This window comes from Pezoporus flaviventris, unplaced genomic scaffold, assembly GCF_033815535.1.
Source record: "Pezoporus flaviventris isolate CSIRO_AGI_PZ_B2104156 unplaced genomic scaffold, CSIRO_AGI_Pfla_v1 ptg000029l, whole genome shotgun sequence".
Lineage (NCBI taxonomy): Eukaryota > Metazoa > Chordata > Aves > Psittaciformes > Psittacidae > Pezoporus > Pezoporus flaviventris.
The window spans coordinates 18,500,282-18,513,949 of record NW_026892577.1 but is presented as its reverse complement, the minus strand read 5'-3'; the positions used below and the strand labels follow the sequence as shown (position 1 = coordinate 18,513,949).

At 41.0% G+C, this 13,668-nt stretch overlaps 2 protein-coding genes across 30 annotated transcripts in view; one reads left to right on the top strand and one right to left on the bottom strand.

Annotated features, from left to right (window-relative positions):
- The window catches only part of HELLS (helicase, lymphoid specific), a 324,719-nt gene that overhangs the window by 196,438 nt on the left and 114,613 nt on the right, over nucleotides 1-13,668 (bottom strand). The window lies entirely within an intron of this gene.
- The window catches only part of SORBS1 (sorbin and SH3 domain containing 1), a 78,054-nt gene that overhangs the window by 26,955 nt on the left and 37,431 nt on the right, over nucleotides 1-13,668 (top strand). For 16 of the 29 annotated variants that reach the window (XM_061459396.1, XM_061459394.1, XM_061459395.1 and 13 more), the window contains 5 exons: nucleotides 1,454-1,483; nucleotides 5,182-5,357; nucleotides 6,159-6,222; nucleotides 13,377-13,424; nucleotides 13,537-13,666. In XM_061459396.1, coding sequence (XP_061315380.1) covers nucleotides 1,454-1,483; nucleotides 5,182-5,357; nucleotides 6,159-6,222; nucleotides 13,377-13,424; nucleotides 13,537-13,666 — 448 coding nt within the window. Of the gene's footprint in view, nucleotides 1-1,453; nucleotides 1,484-5,181; nucleotides 5,358-6,158; nucleotides 6,223-7,326; nucleotides 7,402-7,733; nucleotides 7,797-13,376; nucleotides 13,425-13,536; nucleotides 13,667-13,668 lie in introns of all 29 variants that reach the window. The other 13 variants (XM_061459387.1, XM_061459391.1, XM_061459390.1 and 10 more) reach the window with 1 other exon arrangement.

Below are 13,668 nucleotides of genomic sequence, written 5' to 3'. Positions count from 1 at the left end.
AGGAAAGAGCTCTCAAGCATCTACTCTTTAAAACACATGTTCTTGTCAGGAGACCTTAGTGACTGAACGTCATTCTCCTAAGTGAACATGATGGCAGAAGCTGAGACCATCCTTTACTTGCATCTTTTCCTCCTTTCTCATAATACAGCAGCCTATCCTGATGGCCTGCTTAAAAGCGTGAACCCTGAAGGAGGTAGTTCCCATCTGCTTTTCAGGTCCAGATTGCTAACCCTTTTACCTATTGCATATAGGGGTTTGTTTCATGTGATAGTAGTTATCATGTGAGCATAATGTGCACTAGCAGCTTGCCATTGGTGGTTAGCAGAGTAGAAGTGCTAGGGTTAAAGAAGAAAGCTGATAGGTGTTGGTGAGGGCACTGCGCTTAGTGAGGAGAAATATTGCTCTCCCTTGCCAAGATGATCTACTTAGTACAAGTATCTAGTAAAGGTGGGTTCTGCTAGCAAACAGCATAATCCTGGAGGATTGTGACCTACTGCAGACTTGCTTGGCAAGTGTCCCATGCCACCCCACAGCACACTTACTTCCTGGGCAGGCATTGCATGGCATGATTTATTATGTTTATATAACAGGTGTGATTAATATATTAAGGTTTTTTTAATTTTTGCATTAACAATATGAGCTTTGAAGAGTGTTTGTATTTTTGTATGTAAATAAAATCCTTTATTCTTTTCAAATGGTTTTCATGCTTTAAATGAAAGGATTAATTGCTAGGGAATAGAAAAAGCAGAGAACAGAGAGCTCAGGATTCTTGGTTTATTCCCAGCTGTGACTTGGGCAAGTCCTCTGGGCATCCCTTTAGAAAGCAGCTGTGAACATCACCTTTAGGGTGGTCAAACATGCTGGAAGATACCGCAAATGTCTCGGTATGAGAACTCAGTAAGGAAAGACCCTAAACCAAGGGGAGCATTCTGAGAATCAAAGCCTTAATCAAGCTGTGTCTGTGTGCAAATCACCAAATCTGTGGCTCAGTAGACTGTGATGAGACTCAGCAAGCACCAGCAATGACTTGATTCTTTCCTGTATCCTTTCAAAGTGCTTCAGCATTATTGCTTCAAAATGTACTTCATGCTAACGGGTAACAGAGTTAGCCGACAAGTTGTTTGACTCTGTGAGTCTTTACTGTTTTTCAAACTGTCTCCTGTCCAACTTTTTTCATTCTCTGATTTAAAAAAAAAAAAAAAAAAAGTCCTTTGTAAATAATATTGGTCACTGCATCACGAGATTTATATTATTCCACAAGGCTGCTGTGTGGAGAAGAGACTGTGGGCTGTCACTTTGGCAGGGTATTTGAAAACAGATTCTCTTCAGCAGCTGCTGCCATTCTGTCTACAGTGTATTTCTTGCCTGTCAGAAATGCAGCACCAGAGCACTTGCTGTTTATGTCTCACCCATTTGTTCTGTATTTCTTGTTTTGTTTCTTCCTTTACCACAGAACAGCAAAAAAGGCTTAGTAGCCTGGCAGGTATGATATGAAAGGTCTGCAACCCCCAACTGCTACCTCTGATGGAGCAAAGCTGCTGCTTTGTAGGTTTGTGGAGTACCTTTAGCAAACACACTTCCCAGGAACTGCAAATGAATTAGTATAAATATTTGCCCTGGCTTAGTCTGGCTCACTTAATGTTTGATTTCAGTCTGTTATCCAAATGCTACCTGTGTTGCTGCATGTTAGTATACTAAAAACCTAAATTACTCCTCTATTCCTCATAAGTCATGAGATTTACATAAAGTTTAATTGTTCCAGTTGACTTTGGGGGCTGCCTTTAGGTTTATTCTCATGGGGCATATTATCAAGTTTCTCTACATAGCCATTAGAGTCATGGTGAGGGGAAAGGAAAAGGAATATAAAACAATATGTGACTCTAAAAGCATAAGTATTTGTGCCGGATGTCAAGAAATAGACAATAAAATTGTAATGTGCAAATGTGCATGTGTGCTGCCATCCTTCTTTCTCTGGGCAGTTCTCTGCTCTTGTAATTGGTATGAGAGTCTGTCCCTGAAGGAAGAGCAAGTTGTTTTCATGGCTATCTTTCCCTCCCCATGCCTCAAACAGAAGAAGGTCAGTCTGCAGTGGGCATTATAGGACCAGCACATTATGCACCACTTACCCATATTGTTATTGTTAGGTTATGGCCATGGCAGCGTAAATGGAGACGGGAGAGAGAAGAGTCACAGAGAGTGCCTAAGCACTTTAAATGTCACAAATAGAAACACAAGGAAGCCAATACTGTGTGCTCTTACTCTGCTGTGTGGGCCCTGGACTAACAGAGCCTGTCCCATGAGGCAGCTGCTGACTTGGTCCAACTTCATCCGTCAGGCTCCTTCAGCTGCTACACCAGCCTGTCCATCCTCCCTGCTGCCACCCTGCTGAGGTGACAGGCTGCATACAGCTTGCACTGGTTTCTCTCAGCTCCTTCCCTTAGTTAGGTAGTATGTCATCTGACGCCACTCAACTACAAGTTTGATACTTGCCTGCAAGTCCGGATAGATGTTTCCTGTTGGTTTTTGCTTTCGCAAGGTGTTTCCCTTAATTATCAGGAATTGTTTTCTGAACTAGAGATAGTCCAGAGTAGTTTATTAGAACCTGAATGATCCTTGCTCTGGAAGAGTGAAGCATATTGTGGCACAGCTGGCTCTGCATCTGCTCTTACCATACCAAAACAACAACACAAAGCTGCTTGTTGCCTCCTCTCCCCCTACTTTTTATGTCCTATTTGTCACAGCAGTAAAACTCTTTTACTGTGGAACCCCATATATTGCTGCTGCTCTTGCAAAAGGATAGCTCAGGTACCATGGAGTGTGGTTCCTGGTGCAATCTGTTTATTTGGGTGATAAGGCATCAGATTTGGTGCTCTAATTTTTAAATACCTCAAAGCCTGGTATACAGCTCCATAAGCTCTTTTGAAATCATTGAAACCCCATGGCAAAAAATAAGTATGAGGTTTAGCCTTTATTTTCCAAGTTGTAGGGTATTATAGGAAATATGTGGTGAAAGATGTCTGCTTTAGTTCCTCCCTCTGCAAAGAATGCTGTGCAGCAGGTGTCTTTCTTTGCAGCATCGGCTAAGCAGCCAAACTGGACCGGCAGCTAAGCTGATTCTCTTGGTTGAGTCCTGTGGACCTTGGAAGAACTTTCCTAGCAAAGTACACAGGGAGGGCTTGCCCTAATACAACTGTCCTGTTAGACAGGCCTCTCCTGTCCCCAGGATTGTCAGTCCAGCACCTTCAGCAAGCTCTAAGTGCACTCTAAAAAAATATTTTTTAAATACATTTAACAGGCTGGTAGGTTTCCCACCTGGCTATACCATGCTCGATTGCTCTTAAAACTTGATGTTATAACATTAAAGATGTGAATCAGTGGTTGGGAGATGACTGGCACAGGCCAGGGGTCAATTTTTGCTAAATTAAAGACTTTGCATAGATCATGGCTGGGGCACTGGGGTCCGCTTGGCAAACAGCCAACCACTTTTCCAGTGCAGGAAGCCAGGGAACCAAGAAGAAATAACATATATTTACCAGTCCTGTTAGAGAAGGACTTTGTGACCTTCTCTGGTGTCAAATTCTTTGTCCTGCAGAAAATAATGATTTTTCCAGACAGAAGCTCAGGACTTGTAACCAGCAGTGACAATGATAAGTAATGGAAGAAAGCTGTGACCTTTCCTGAAGTTTGCATCCTCTCTACATCTTCATCCACATCCCAAAACCCACTTCCTTTTGGTCTTCAAGGTTATGGAAGAATGGTCTAGTTTCAGTTGCTCTTTCCCTACCCTGTTCCTAGAGGCTTAGTAAGGAGTTTAGTAATGTAAATGGACTAAATACTTCCTACAAAATAGAAAGCCCTGTACATCAGCAACATGAAAGGACCAAAAGACAGTGCACAGACCTTCACAGGGCGGGGAAATAGTCTATCTAGTCTAGTGGAAGGTGCCTTTGCCTGTGGCAGGGGGGTTGGAACTAGATGATCTTTAAGGTCCCTTCCAACCCAAACCATTCTATGATTCTATGAAAACGCTAAGGATTTAATAGATTCTTTGCCTGATTTTGAACATGTATAAACATTATTTAATTAATTTAATTAAAGAAGATGAAGACTTAAAATTTGATGGTAATTTCATACCAACCACTCAAACACAAATCCTTCATGCACTGAGTTTTGCAGGGCAGAATTGTGTTTGCTCAAGGTACCAACAGACCAATGCTTTGTTACGCATGAGCCTTTCCTCTGCTAACTGCCCCTTTCAGATTTCTGCACACTTAATGGCTTTGGGCAGTATGGTGATGTGCATGTGAATAAAAGTATCTTTCTCTCTTCAATGCATGCAGTGATGTAAAAATGATAGAACTTGGCAAAGTCTTGATGAGGCAGACTGTAAAATCATACATGTTTCCTCTCCAGAAAATCCACATAGAAGAAGTCATTGGCAGAGCCTAAGGGTTACTGTGCTGCAGCTCTCCAAAACATTGTAGAGCTTCAGAGCAACCTGGGCTCCCTTGGTTCTTTGTCCAGTAGTGGTGGTGCCCGCTGCTATGTGCGGGTGTCAGTTGTGCTGCGTCAAGGAATTCTGGGTGGAGCAAGATGGTCTGGAGCAATTAGTTGTTTTGCCCAACCTTTATGCAGACTCATGTTCAAGAGGAATCATATGTATGCTTAAACAGAACTGGAATTTACTGTTTAAAAACTGGTTAGGGCACAGAGGTGAATTAGAAGCATCATATGTAATGAATGGGACTGTAATGAATGAGATTGCCAGGCAGGTGAGTGCAAGCTGTTAAAAAACTAATGCTCCACTACCTGATAGGATGCTCCATTAGATTGAAGTCACCAGCAGAAAGAGATGTCTAGGAGACTGTATCACTGATGTTTTTGGATGAAGAATAAGACTGCAGAGTCACTACGTAGTCAGAAAGACACAAAACACCAACCCACAGACAGTCCTTGAAACCAGAATTTTCTGTTGTCTTGCACGACAGCTGAGAGGTGCTAGCTTCCTTTTGCTGGCATCAAATGTTTTCATGCTAGCTTTCCTTCAGTCCACATGTTAACCACATCTAGCAGTGGCACAGTCTGTCTCATCAACTACTTGCTAGGATTTTTGTCTTGAGAGTGTGGAATGTGGTGATGTGGTGAAATGCTGGCATAAGAATTGCTCATTGTCATTTCCAGATTCAGTGCCAGACAGACTAGTTTCTGATAAAGTTGATTCAGCTCTCATACGGGACAAGCCGCTTAAGGAGACAGTGTCAAGTGAGAAGAGAGCAATGGAGGAAAAGAGAAGCACTGTCAAGAGTCCTCAGCACATGGCTGATACCTCTGTTGATGATATTGGCATTCCGCTGAGGGTAAGGCAACACTGAGCACAAATGTAAAAAACCTGGGCCAGATTCTGCCTACCTTAGGGGTTGGGGAATTCACTAAAGCTGCAGATTTTGCAGAGATTTAAGAGAGGACATAATTCTAGTTCCAATGTATTTTATGATATTATTTCTTATATTTATTATTTATTGCCTATTGGTGACCTATTTCAGTCTTCTTGGGGAGTAGGGGAGGGATGTGGATAAAAACTTAATTCACTCTTCTCATCATATTTGAAAATACTGATTTCTGCTCTTTTCTTCTGCAGCTAGCAGCTAAGGGAGAATTTTGTCCTATTTTAGCTATCTTAAAGGCAGATACCTCTTTTATATGACATGTTTAAATTAATTCAGTGTTCAGGGGAATTATCGTGAAGAGAATTATTAACCTCCTTTTACAACTAGTGTCTGGAGTGACTTGAGCAGTAAATGTTTCTAAGTGCCCATTGAATACTTAGGAAGTTGATATGTATGACTAAAATGGGAAAGGTGTCTACTTTTACATGTCAAATCCGATTAATATGCAAAACCTTCCACACAGTCTACACTTCTACGTGGGTTATAACCAATCCATGCAAAGCTTGTATGTTAATTAGTAACTTTAGTGAAGCCTGTAGTTTCATTATGTATGAGATTATGTATCTGAATGAAATCACTTGTATTTCAAAGTATTAATTTCATATACCAGAGTGTAAACCTCTTTCATTGCTGTAAGAATCCTAAGAACTTTGAAAGACTGGTAGAATTCATGGTTGTGATTATTTATGTGCATATTTATTTTTCCAATAGAATACAGACAGATCGAAGGACTGGTACAAGACAATGTTCAAACAGATCCACAAGCTGAATAGAGGTACTGTAACACAGATGTTTTTTTTATTTACTTTAAAAGACCGCTTTGATAACATTTTGTTTCATTCATGGGAAAAATTGTACTGGATTATCAAATAAAAACATTTTATGTTAACTAGTGTTTGCTCTGCACCACAGAACTCAAACAATGCATTTGAAATCTCTGAAGGCAAAGGTAAGAGAACAGTGAAGTCCAGAGGAAGGTCTGAGTTGTTCTGAAAGGTGAACTGCAGTGCCCTCATGAAATCAAGACAACTATTTGAGATCAGAAAGTTGCTGATAATTCCATATTTAAAGAAAATAGATCCCTGAACTCCAGTTTTAGCAGCTAAACCTCATACACACACACATTTTTAAAGGACAGTAGGTTTTGCTCTGTGAAAAAGAGGAATTTTTACACTGTAAAGCTTGATTTGAAGCTCACTGAAACTAGTTGAAAGGTTTCCATTGGTTATTTTGGTGAGCTCAGAATCTGAACTCTGCTTTTTTTCAGAACCTCCATTTTTCTCTTTTCAAAACCTCAGATTGTGGTGATCACTTGCAAACCATGTAATGGTGTACTCTCAGGGGATCCCCTACTTCGGGGCACTTCTGTGCCTGGCTGCTGATACACTCATGTTTTCTTCTGTATGAAAAATGGCTGCAGTAGCAATTGAAAACTACTCTCTGAACAGCCTGACATGCAGTAAAATGCAGTTCAGAACCATGCTTACATAATAAAACACAGAGCATGCAAAACTGGAGCTGTATTTGCTGCTACAGGTGCTGTCACAATGAGCTTTATGCATAGGTAGATGCTGTGTTATACTGATTGGAATGTGATCCTAATCCTCGTGGTCCTAACAGAGGTCCTTCAGCTCAGCTTTGGAAGCTCAGTTTCAGAAGGAGGAGAATTATTTCAGCCCCCTTGGCTTCCAGAATCTCTCACAGGGCCTAGACATGCATGGCAGCAATAAGCAAAGAGGCATCTAGGTTGTGTCATGCTAGAACACCAGCATGAAAGAGACTGTTTTGCAGCCAGCTTGTATGGATTCTTGTCTCGCCCTTCTTCCCCTTTAAATCTGTGCTCTCTGTTCTTTTTTGCAAATTACGTTCCTCTCCTTAGACACTCCTGAAGAAAACCCTTATTGCCCTACCTACATATTTCCTGAACTTCCTGAAATCCAGCAAAAAACCGAAGGTACCAGAAGTTTAGTCAGAGTATCTGTTGTCTTGTGCTTTGAGTTAACTGTACTATAGCACCCTAATAGTAGCTAGATTCAGGTTCTAGATTTCTGTTAAACCACGTGTTACACTGGTTGGAAATTCAGTTATGCCCACTATACCTTCTTCTGTGATGCATAAAATAACAAAATCTTTGCTAATCCATTAATCTTTTTTTAAAGTATGATGCCGTTTAGTATCATTAAAGTAGGCAATAAAATCATACGATGATAGGAAATTGGGGGATGAAGCAGAACCTCCACTTTTACTGTGGATAGTTTCAAAATCCACTGCTTTTCTCTGCTGCAGAAGACAATCCTTATTCTCCTACATACCAGTTTCCTGCATCTACTCCTAGTCCTATCTCTGAAGGTAATAATAAAGGACCATATATATTTTTCTGCACAAATGCTGCCTTACCCATTTATTTTCCTCCTGGAGTTTTTTGTAGTTGCTGAGCATTATGCTGCCTCATAATGATTTGCTGCACCCTAAGCATTGCCTTGACTGTATGATGCCTTTTTGGCTTTGCAGTGTTCCTCTGGCTTTGTAACTAGTATTTGACTAATGCTACTTGGGGTTTGCTTGGTTTTATGTGCTTATCAGTTCTATTTAGCCATGTGCATGCAGTGATTATTTAACATGCTTAGAATGTTGACTTACACAAAGATGTGGTTTAACTGAGATTTCTCCCACCCCGCCTTTGAGATCAGTATATTTCTTTAATTATTGGCTTCTGGTTTTGAATATTAACACAGTATTAGGGCCGGACCCAAAATGCCCCTGAAGTCTATTGGTAAAAAGGCTGCTTGCTTCAGTGGGTTTTGGGTCAGTCCCTCAATGTAGTCTTTAAAAATAAATATAACTTGGTGACATAGGTTCAGGGCTGGCCTTAGGTGCACTTGGCATATCTAGGCAAGGACAGAGTTTAATAGTCTCATCAGTTCATCTTGCAAATATATGTTGTCTTTACCTGATCCTCTTCATGTGCTCAGCAGATTCCTTTAAACTTCATGTACAAACCAATATTATTTGCAGTCATCTTTCAGGGGTGGTGAAATAGCATCTCTTGCAGTGATAATCATGTAACTGTGTGCGTACACATGAAAACATATATATGAGAAACACTGGAATCCGCTGCATACATTGGACATACGGAAATTTACTGATTGGGAATTTCTTACTGGTGACAGCCTTGCTGACTTGGTAGTGCTTTGGTGTCACTTTAGATCCTGCAATTTAGGAACTTGCCTACTTAGCCTGTGCCTCAAGCCAACCCTGGTGAGACTGTTAACCATTTCATTCTATGTTTATATTAAACATCTGGTGGTACTGCATAAAAATGCATATGCATACAATATGGGTTCTAGCTGAGATGCTCTAAGAAAACCTGGAGATGTAACGTGTATGTCACTGTTAAAATAGATGTGGATGAGTGTCACTCAGGTTTCTAAGATAATTGCTCATTTCTTGGTGTAATGTGTAGGTGAATTTTGCAGAGTCCTGTCTTGCAAATCATAATACAGTGTAAATTATTTTCTATTGGTAGAATGGTATGTGAATATGGATGAGAGAGAAACAAAGAGTCTCAGTAACTAATTGATAATGGAGTTCTACAGAGATACATTTTGCTCTTTTTTGAAATAACATAGTTTGCAAAAACAATGGTGATAACATATTGAGTCTGGTTTACTGTCCCCTATACACTTACAAATGTGCATATGAAAGTAATATGCTGGCTTAGGTAGTTGGAATTTTCTTGGACCAAACAATCGATTTTTATTCTCAATATGTTAGGAAATGTTTCTCTAATATTTGCTTGTATTCTTTCCTACATAAAGAATCCAGAATATCTGTTGGGTTGGAGTGCATGTTTCATGCTTAGAAAACATTTCAGAGTTACATACTCAATGGTAAAGTGTTTTTAAAAAGATGGGCTGAAGCCTCAGTTCCATATAATCAGCGGTTTTTTGCTTTGGATTAGAAACATAGAATCATAGAATAGTTAGGGTTGGAAAGGACCTTAAGATCATCTAGTTCCATTCCCCCTGCCATGGGCAGGGACACCTCACACTAAACCATGTCACCCAAGGCCCTGCCCAACCTGGCCTTGAGCACTGCCAGGGATGGAGAATTCACAACTTCCCTGGGAAACCCATTCCAGTGCCTCACCACCCTTACAGTGAAGAATTTCTTCCTTATATCCAATCTAAACTTCCCCTGTTTAAGTTTTAACCTGTTACCTCTTGTCCTATCACTACAGGCCCTAATGAAGAGTCCATCCATGCATCCCTATAGCCCTCCTTCAGATACTGGAAGGCTGCTATGAGGTCTCCACGCAGCCTTCTCTTCTCCAGGCTGAACAGCCCCAACTTTCTCAGCCTGTCTTCATACGGGAGGTGCTCCAGTCCCCTGATCATCCTCGTGGCCCTCCTCTGGACTTGTTCCAACAGTTCCAAGTCCTTTTTATGTTGAGGACACCAGGACTGCACACAATACTCCAAGTGAGGTCTCACGAGAGCAGAGTAGAGGGGCAGGATCACCTCCTTCGTCCTGCTGGTCATGCTCCTTTTGATGCAGCCCAGGATACGGTTGGCTTTCTGGGCTGTGAGCTGACACTGCTGGCTCATGTTCATTTTTTCATCAACCACCACCCCCAAGTCCTTCTCCGCAGGGCTGCTCTGAATCTCTTCTCTGCCCAACCTGTAGCTGTGCCTGGGATTGCTCCGACCCAGGTGTAGGACCTTGCACTTGTCATGGTTAAACTTCATGAGGTTGGCATCAGCCCACCTCACAAGCGTGTCCAGGTCCCTCTGGATGGCATTCCTTCCCTCCAGCGTATCAACCGAACCACACAGCTTGGTGTCATCAGGAAACTTGCTGAGGGCACACTCAATCCCACTGTCCATGTCAGCAACAAAGATGTTAAACAAGACCGGTCCCAACACTGAGGTACACCACTTGTTACTGGTCTCCAGCTGAACACTGAGCCATTGACCACAACTCTTTGCATGCAGCCATCCAGCCAGTTCTTTATCCACCGAGTGGTCCATCCATCAAATTGATCTCTCTCCAATTTAGAGACAAGGATGTTGTGTGGGACAGTGTCGAATGCTTTGCACAAGTCCAGGTAGATGACATCAACTGCTCAACCCCTGTCCATCAGTTCTGTAGCCCCGTCATAGAAGGCCACCAAAGTGGTCAGGCAGGATTTCCCCTTAGTGAAGCCATGCTGGCTGTCACCAAGCACCTTGTTGATTTTCATGTGCCTTAGCATGCCTTCCAGGAGAATCTGCTCCAAGATTTTGCCAGGCACAGAGTTGAGACTGACTGGTCTGTAATTCCCTTGGTCATCCATTTTCCCCTTCTTGAAAATGGGGGTTATATTTCCCTTTTTCCGGTTGTTGGGAACTTCACCTGACTGCCATGATTTTTCAAATATAATGGCCAGCGGCTTAGCAACTTCATTTGCCCGCTCCTTCAGGACCTGCAGATGGATTTCATCAGGTCCCATGGACTTGTGTACATTCAGGTTCTTAAGATGGTCTCGAACCAGATCCTCTCCTATGGTGGGCCCAAGGTCTTCATTCTCCCAGTCCCTGTGTCTGCCTTGACAGGTGTGGTCAGAGCATTGATGCATAGGATCTCCTAGAAACATCAAGATTTAGGCTCTCTTCTAAAACCACTACAGTCTCTCTAGAAACATAGAAAATATGGCCAACCCATGAAAAAAAAACCAAAACCAACCACCTGCAGATTCTCAATGAACTACAGGGGAACAGTCTCTTCTTGTCAGAACGATCAGATTTTGAAATTACAAACTGGTGATACCTTGCTCCATTAGGGAGGGTGCCATAGATAGAATGCAGCTCTGATAAATAATACTTATTTCTGATTCATTCTTTAATCTTTATCGAATCATTCCAGATTTCTATGTGTCAGTATTCCTTGCTATGAAAAGAGAAGAAATGTAGACACTCTTTATAATATACTTGAAGACAAATCATACCTATTTTCCATATTATTGTAGATATTTGAATACTAGCAACTGGAAAATAGCACTTACATGAAGTGAATTTTTCATTGTGTGATTTTCCTGTCTGAATTATGACCTATAATGAATACTGATATTTCTCTTCAAGTAAATCAGTATTTTCATTGATCACCAGCACTAAAAAGGGCTAAGATGTGTGAATGGCTGTGAAGATAGTTTGAGACATTGGTTCATCTGTATTTGCAGGTACAAGAGTTTTGTGATTTACCAAGTAGTTTACTGATTGAATAAACACAACTTTTATAAAGGAATACCAGTGAATTTTGTGAACAATTCCGTGTAACGACATCAAATAAATATTTGTTTCCTTTCTTAGGCTTAAAATGTTGTAATTGGCCTGAAAATTGATCTTCGCTTTTTTTTAACCTACAGGTTATGATAAGCACACTAGAGTCAATAACCATCTGTTTGGAACTTAAATGTCATTCATTCACCAAAAGAGGAGCTAAAAGTTAAGACTTGTTTGAGCCTTCCTGAAAGGCTTGATTAAGGCTGGAGTGCAATTTCAGGTCAGCTTTGTTAGCTAGATTGTTTTTTCCAGCAGATGAGCGGCTGCAGCAGCTGATTGAGGTCCTCCTTGAGAGAAAATCTATCTAGAAACTGTTTCAGTCTGTTGATCAGCATCACTAAATTCACAGAAGTTTTTTAGTATGTTCTTTTCTTATTTAGCTTATTCTGGCTTCATCTATTTTGTTTCTCTCTTTCTCTCTCACTTTTGGTGGTTTCTTCACAAAAGCATTGGTAATACTTTTGTTCACAGTTCTTGCAGTCATTGTATTGTAGTTTCCTGCATTTGCCTTGGCAGTCCTGTAGATGTCTCATGTACACATCCCTGCAAGTTTGAGCCTTCCTCAACATGTAAAGGTGATCGGCCTGTGGCTCCAGTTTCCAGGTCTGATCCCAACTTCCCATGCTACTACCTCCAGTTCATTGAGGATTCATTCTAAAGCCTGTTGAAGATGGTGGAAAGATACTGCTAGGTTTTTGATCGAGTCAAAGTCTCTCTGTCCGTCACCTATAGAGCGAGGGGTGGTAATTCTGCCATCCTCCCACCTTCTTTTTGGGCCTGTCTGCCTTGTGCACTACGGTACCATGTTACCTTTGAATAAGGCAGTTTGTGGCTCCATGGCCCAAGGTGACACTGTGTCCTGGGAGTGACATTGCTGTGTTGATACAGCGTAATACTTTCACTGTCAAAGAGAGAAGATTGTTCAGCTTGGGGGCCAGACTGCACCACTGTTACACTGATGTCATTGCTAGCTCTTTTAGAGCTGCTTGAAATCTCTATTGTATACTGTAGACATATCTTTCCTATTTAAAAAGTAAGTTCTCCAGAACAAGGATCGTCTGTTGGTGCAAGTATACATGTGTGTCTCATGCCAGGAATATTATCTGTGCTTAAAAAATAATCTGAGTCAGAGAACAGACTTCAACTTGGTGTATAAGTTAATACAGCGAAAATGTCATAGTCATTATCATATGTGATTGGGAGCAGGATTTCTCAGTTCTTTACTATGTCCAGCACATAATGAATTGCTTTTGGCATATATTATGGCTTTTAGATACTCTATTTACCTTTCAGCTTTTGATAAAGTGGATCTAATAACCCTTGCTGAAGGGTTTTGTGAGAAAAAGTGATTGTTTTCTGAAGTGCTTTGAGAGCCTGAAAAAAAGGTATTAGTGTAAGTAATAATTCATATTTATGAATAATCTAGGAATTACATTTAAATGCAAATTAAATCTCATTGGGATTTTCTTTTTTAGGATCCTTTCCCTGTGGTAAGTATTGGGATTATCACACAAATTATTACCATTGTTTTAGTAGAAGAAATGAGAAGGGTCTCTGTTGCTTCTCTGGGGCTTTTTCAGCTCACTTGCAAAATGCTTGTGTCTTTCAGATGAAGATTCTGATTCATACTCTCCTCGTTATTCCTATTCTGAGGACAGTAAGTACTTCTCATTTCTTGTGTAATCTGTCAAATAGAAAGTGCATGCAAACCATGTATTTATTTGGCTCTTATCCGGTTCCCCAATGCTTGTATATTTGTCATCCTACAGGCAGAACCCAGCTTTCAGTTCCCCGCTCCAAGAGTGAGATGGACAATATTGATTCAGAGAAGGTTGTTAAGAGGTCTGCCACTTTGCCCCTGCCAAACCGTACTTCATCATTGAAATCAAGCCCAGAAAGGT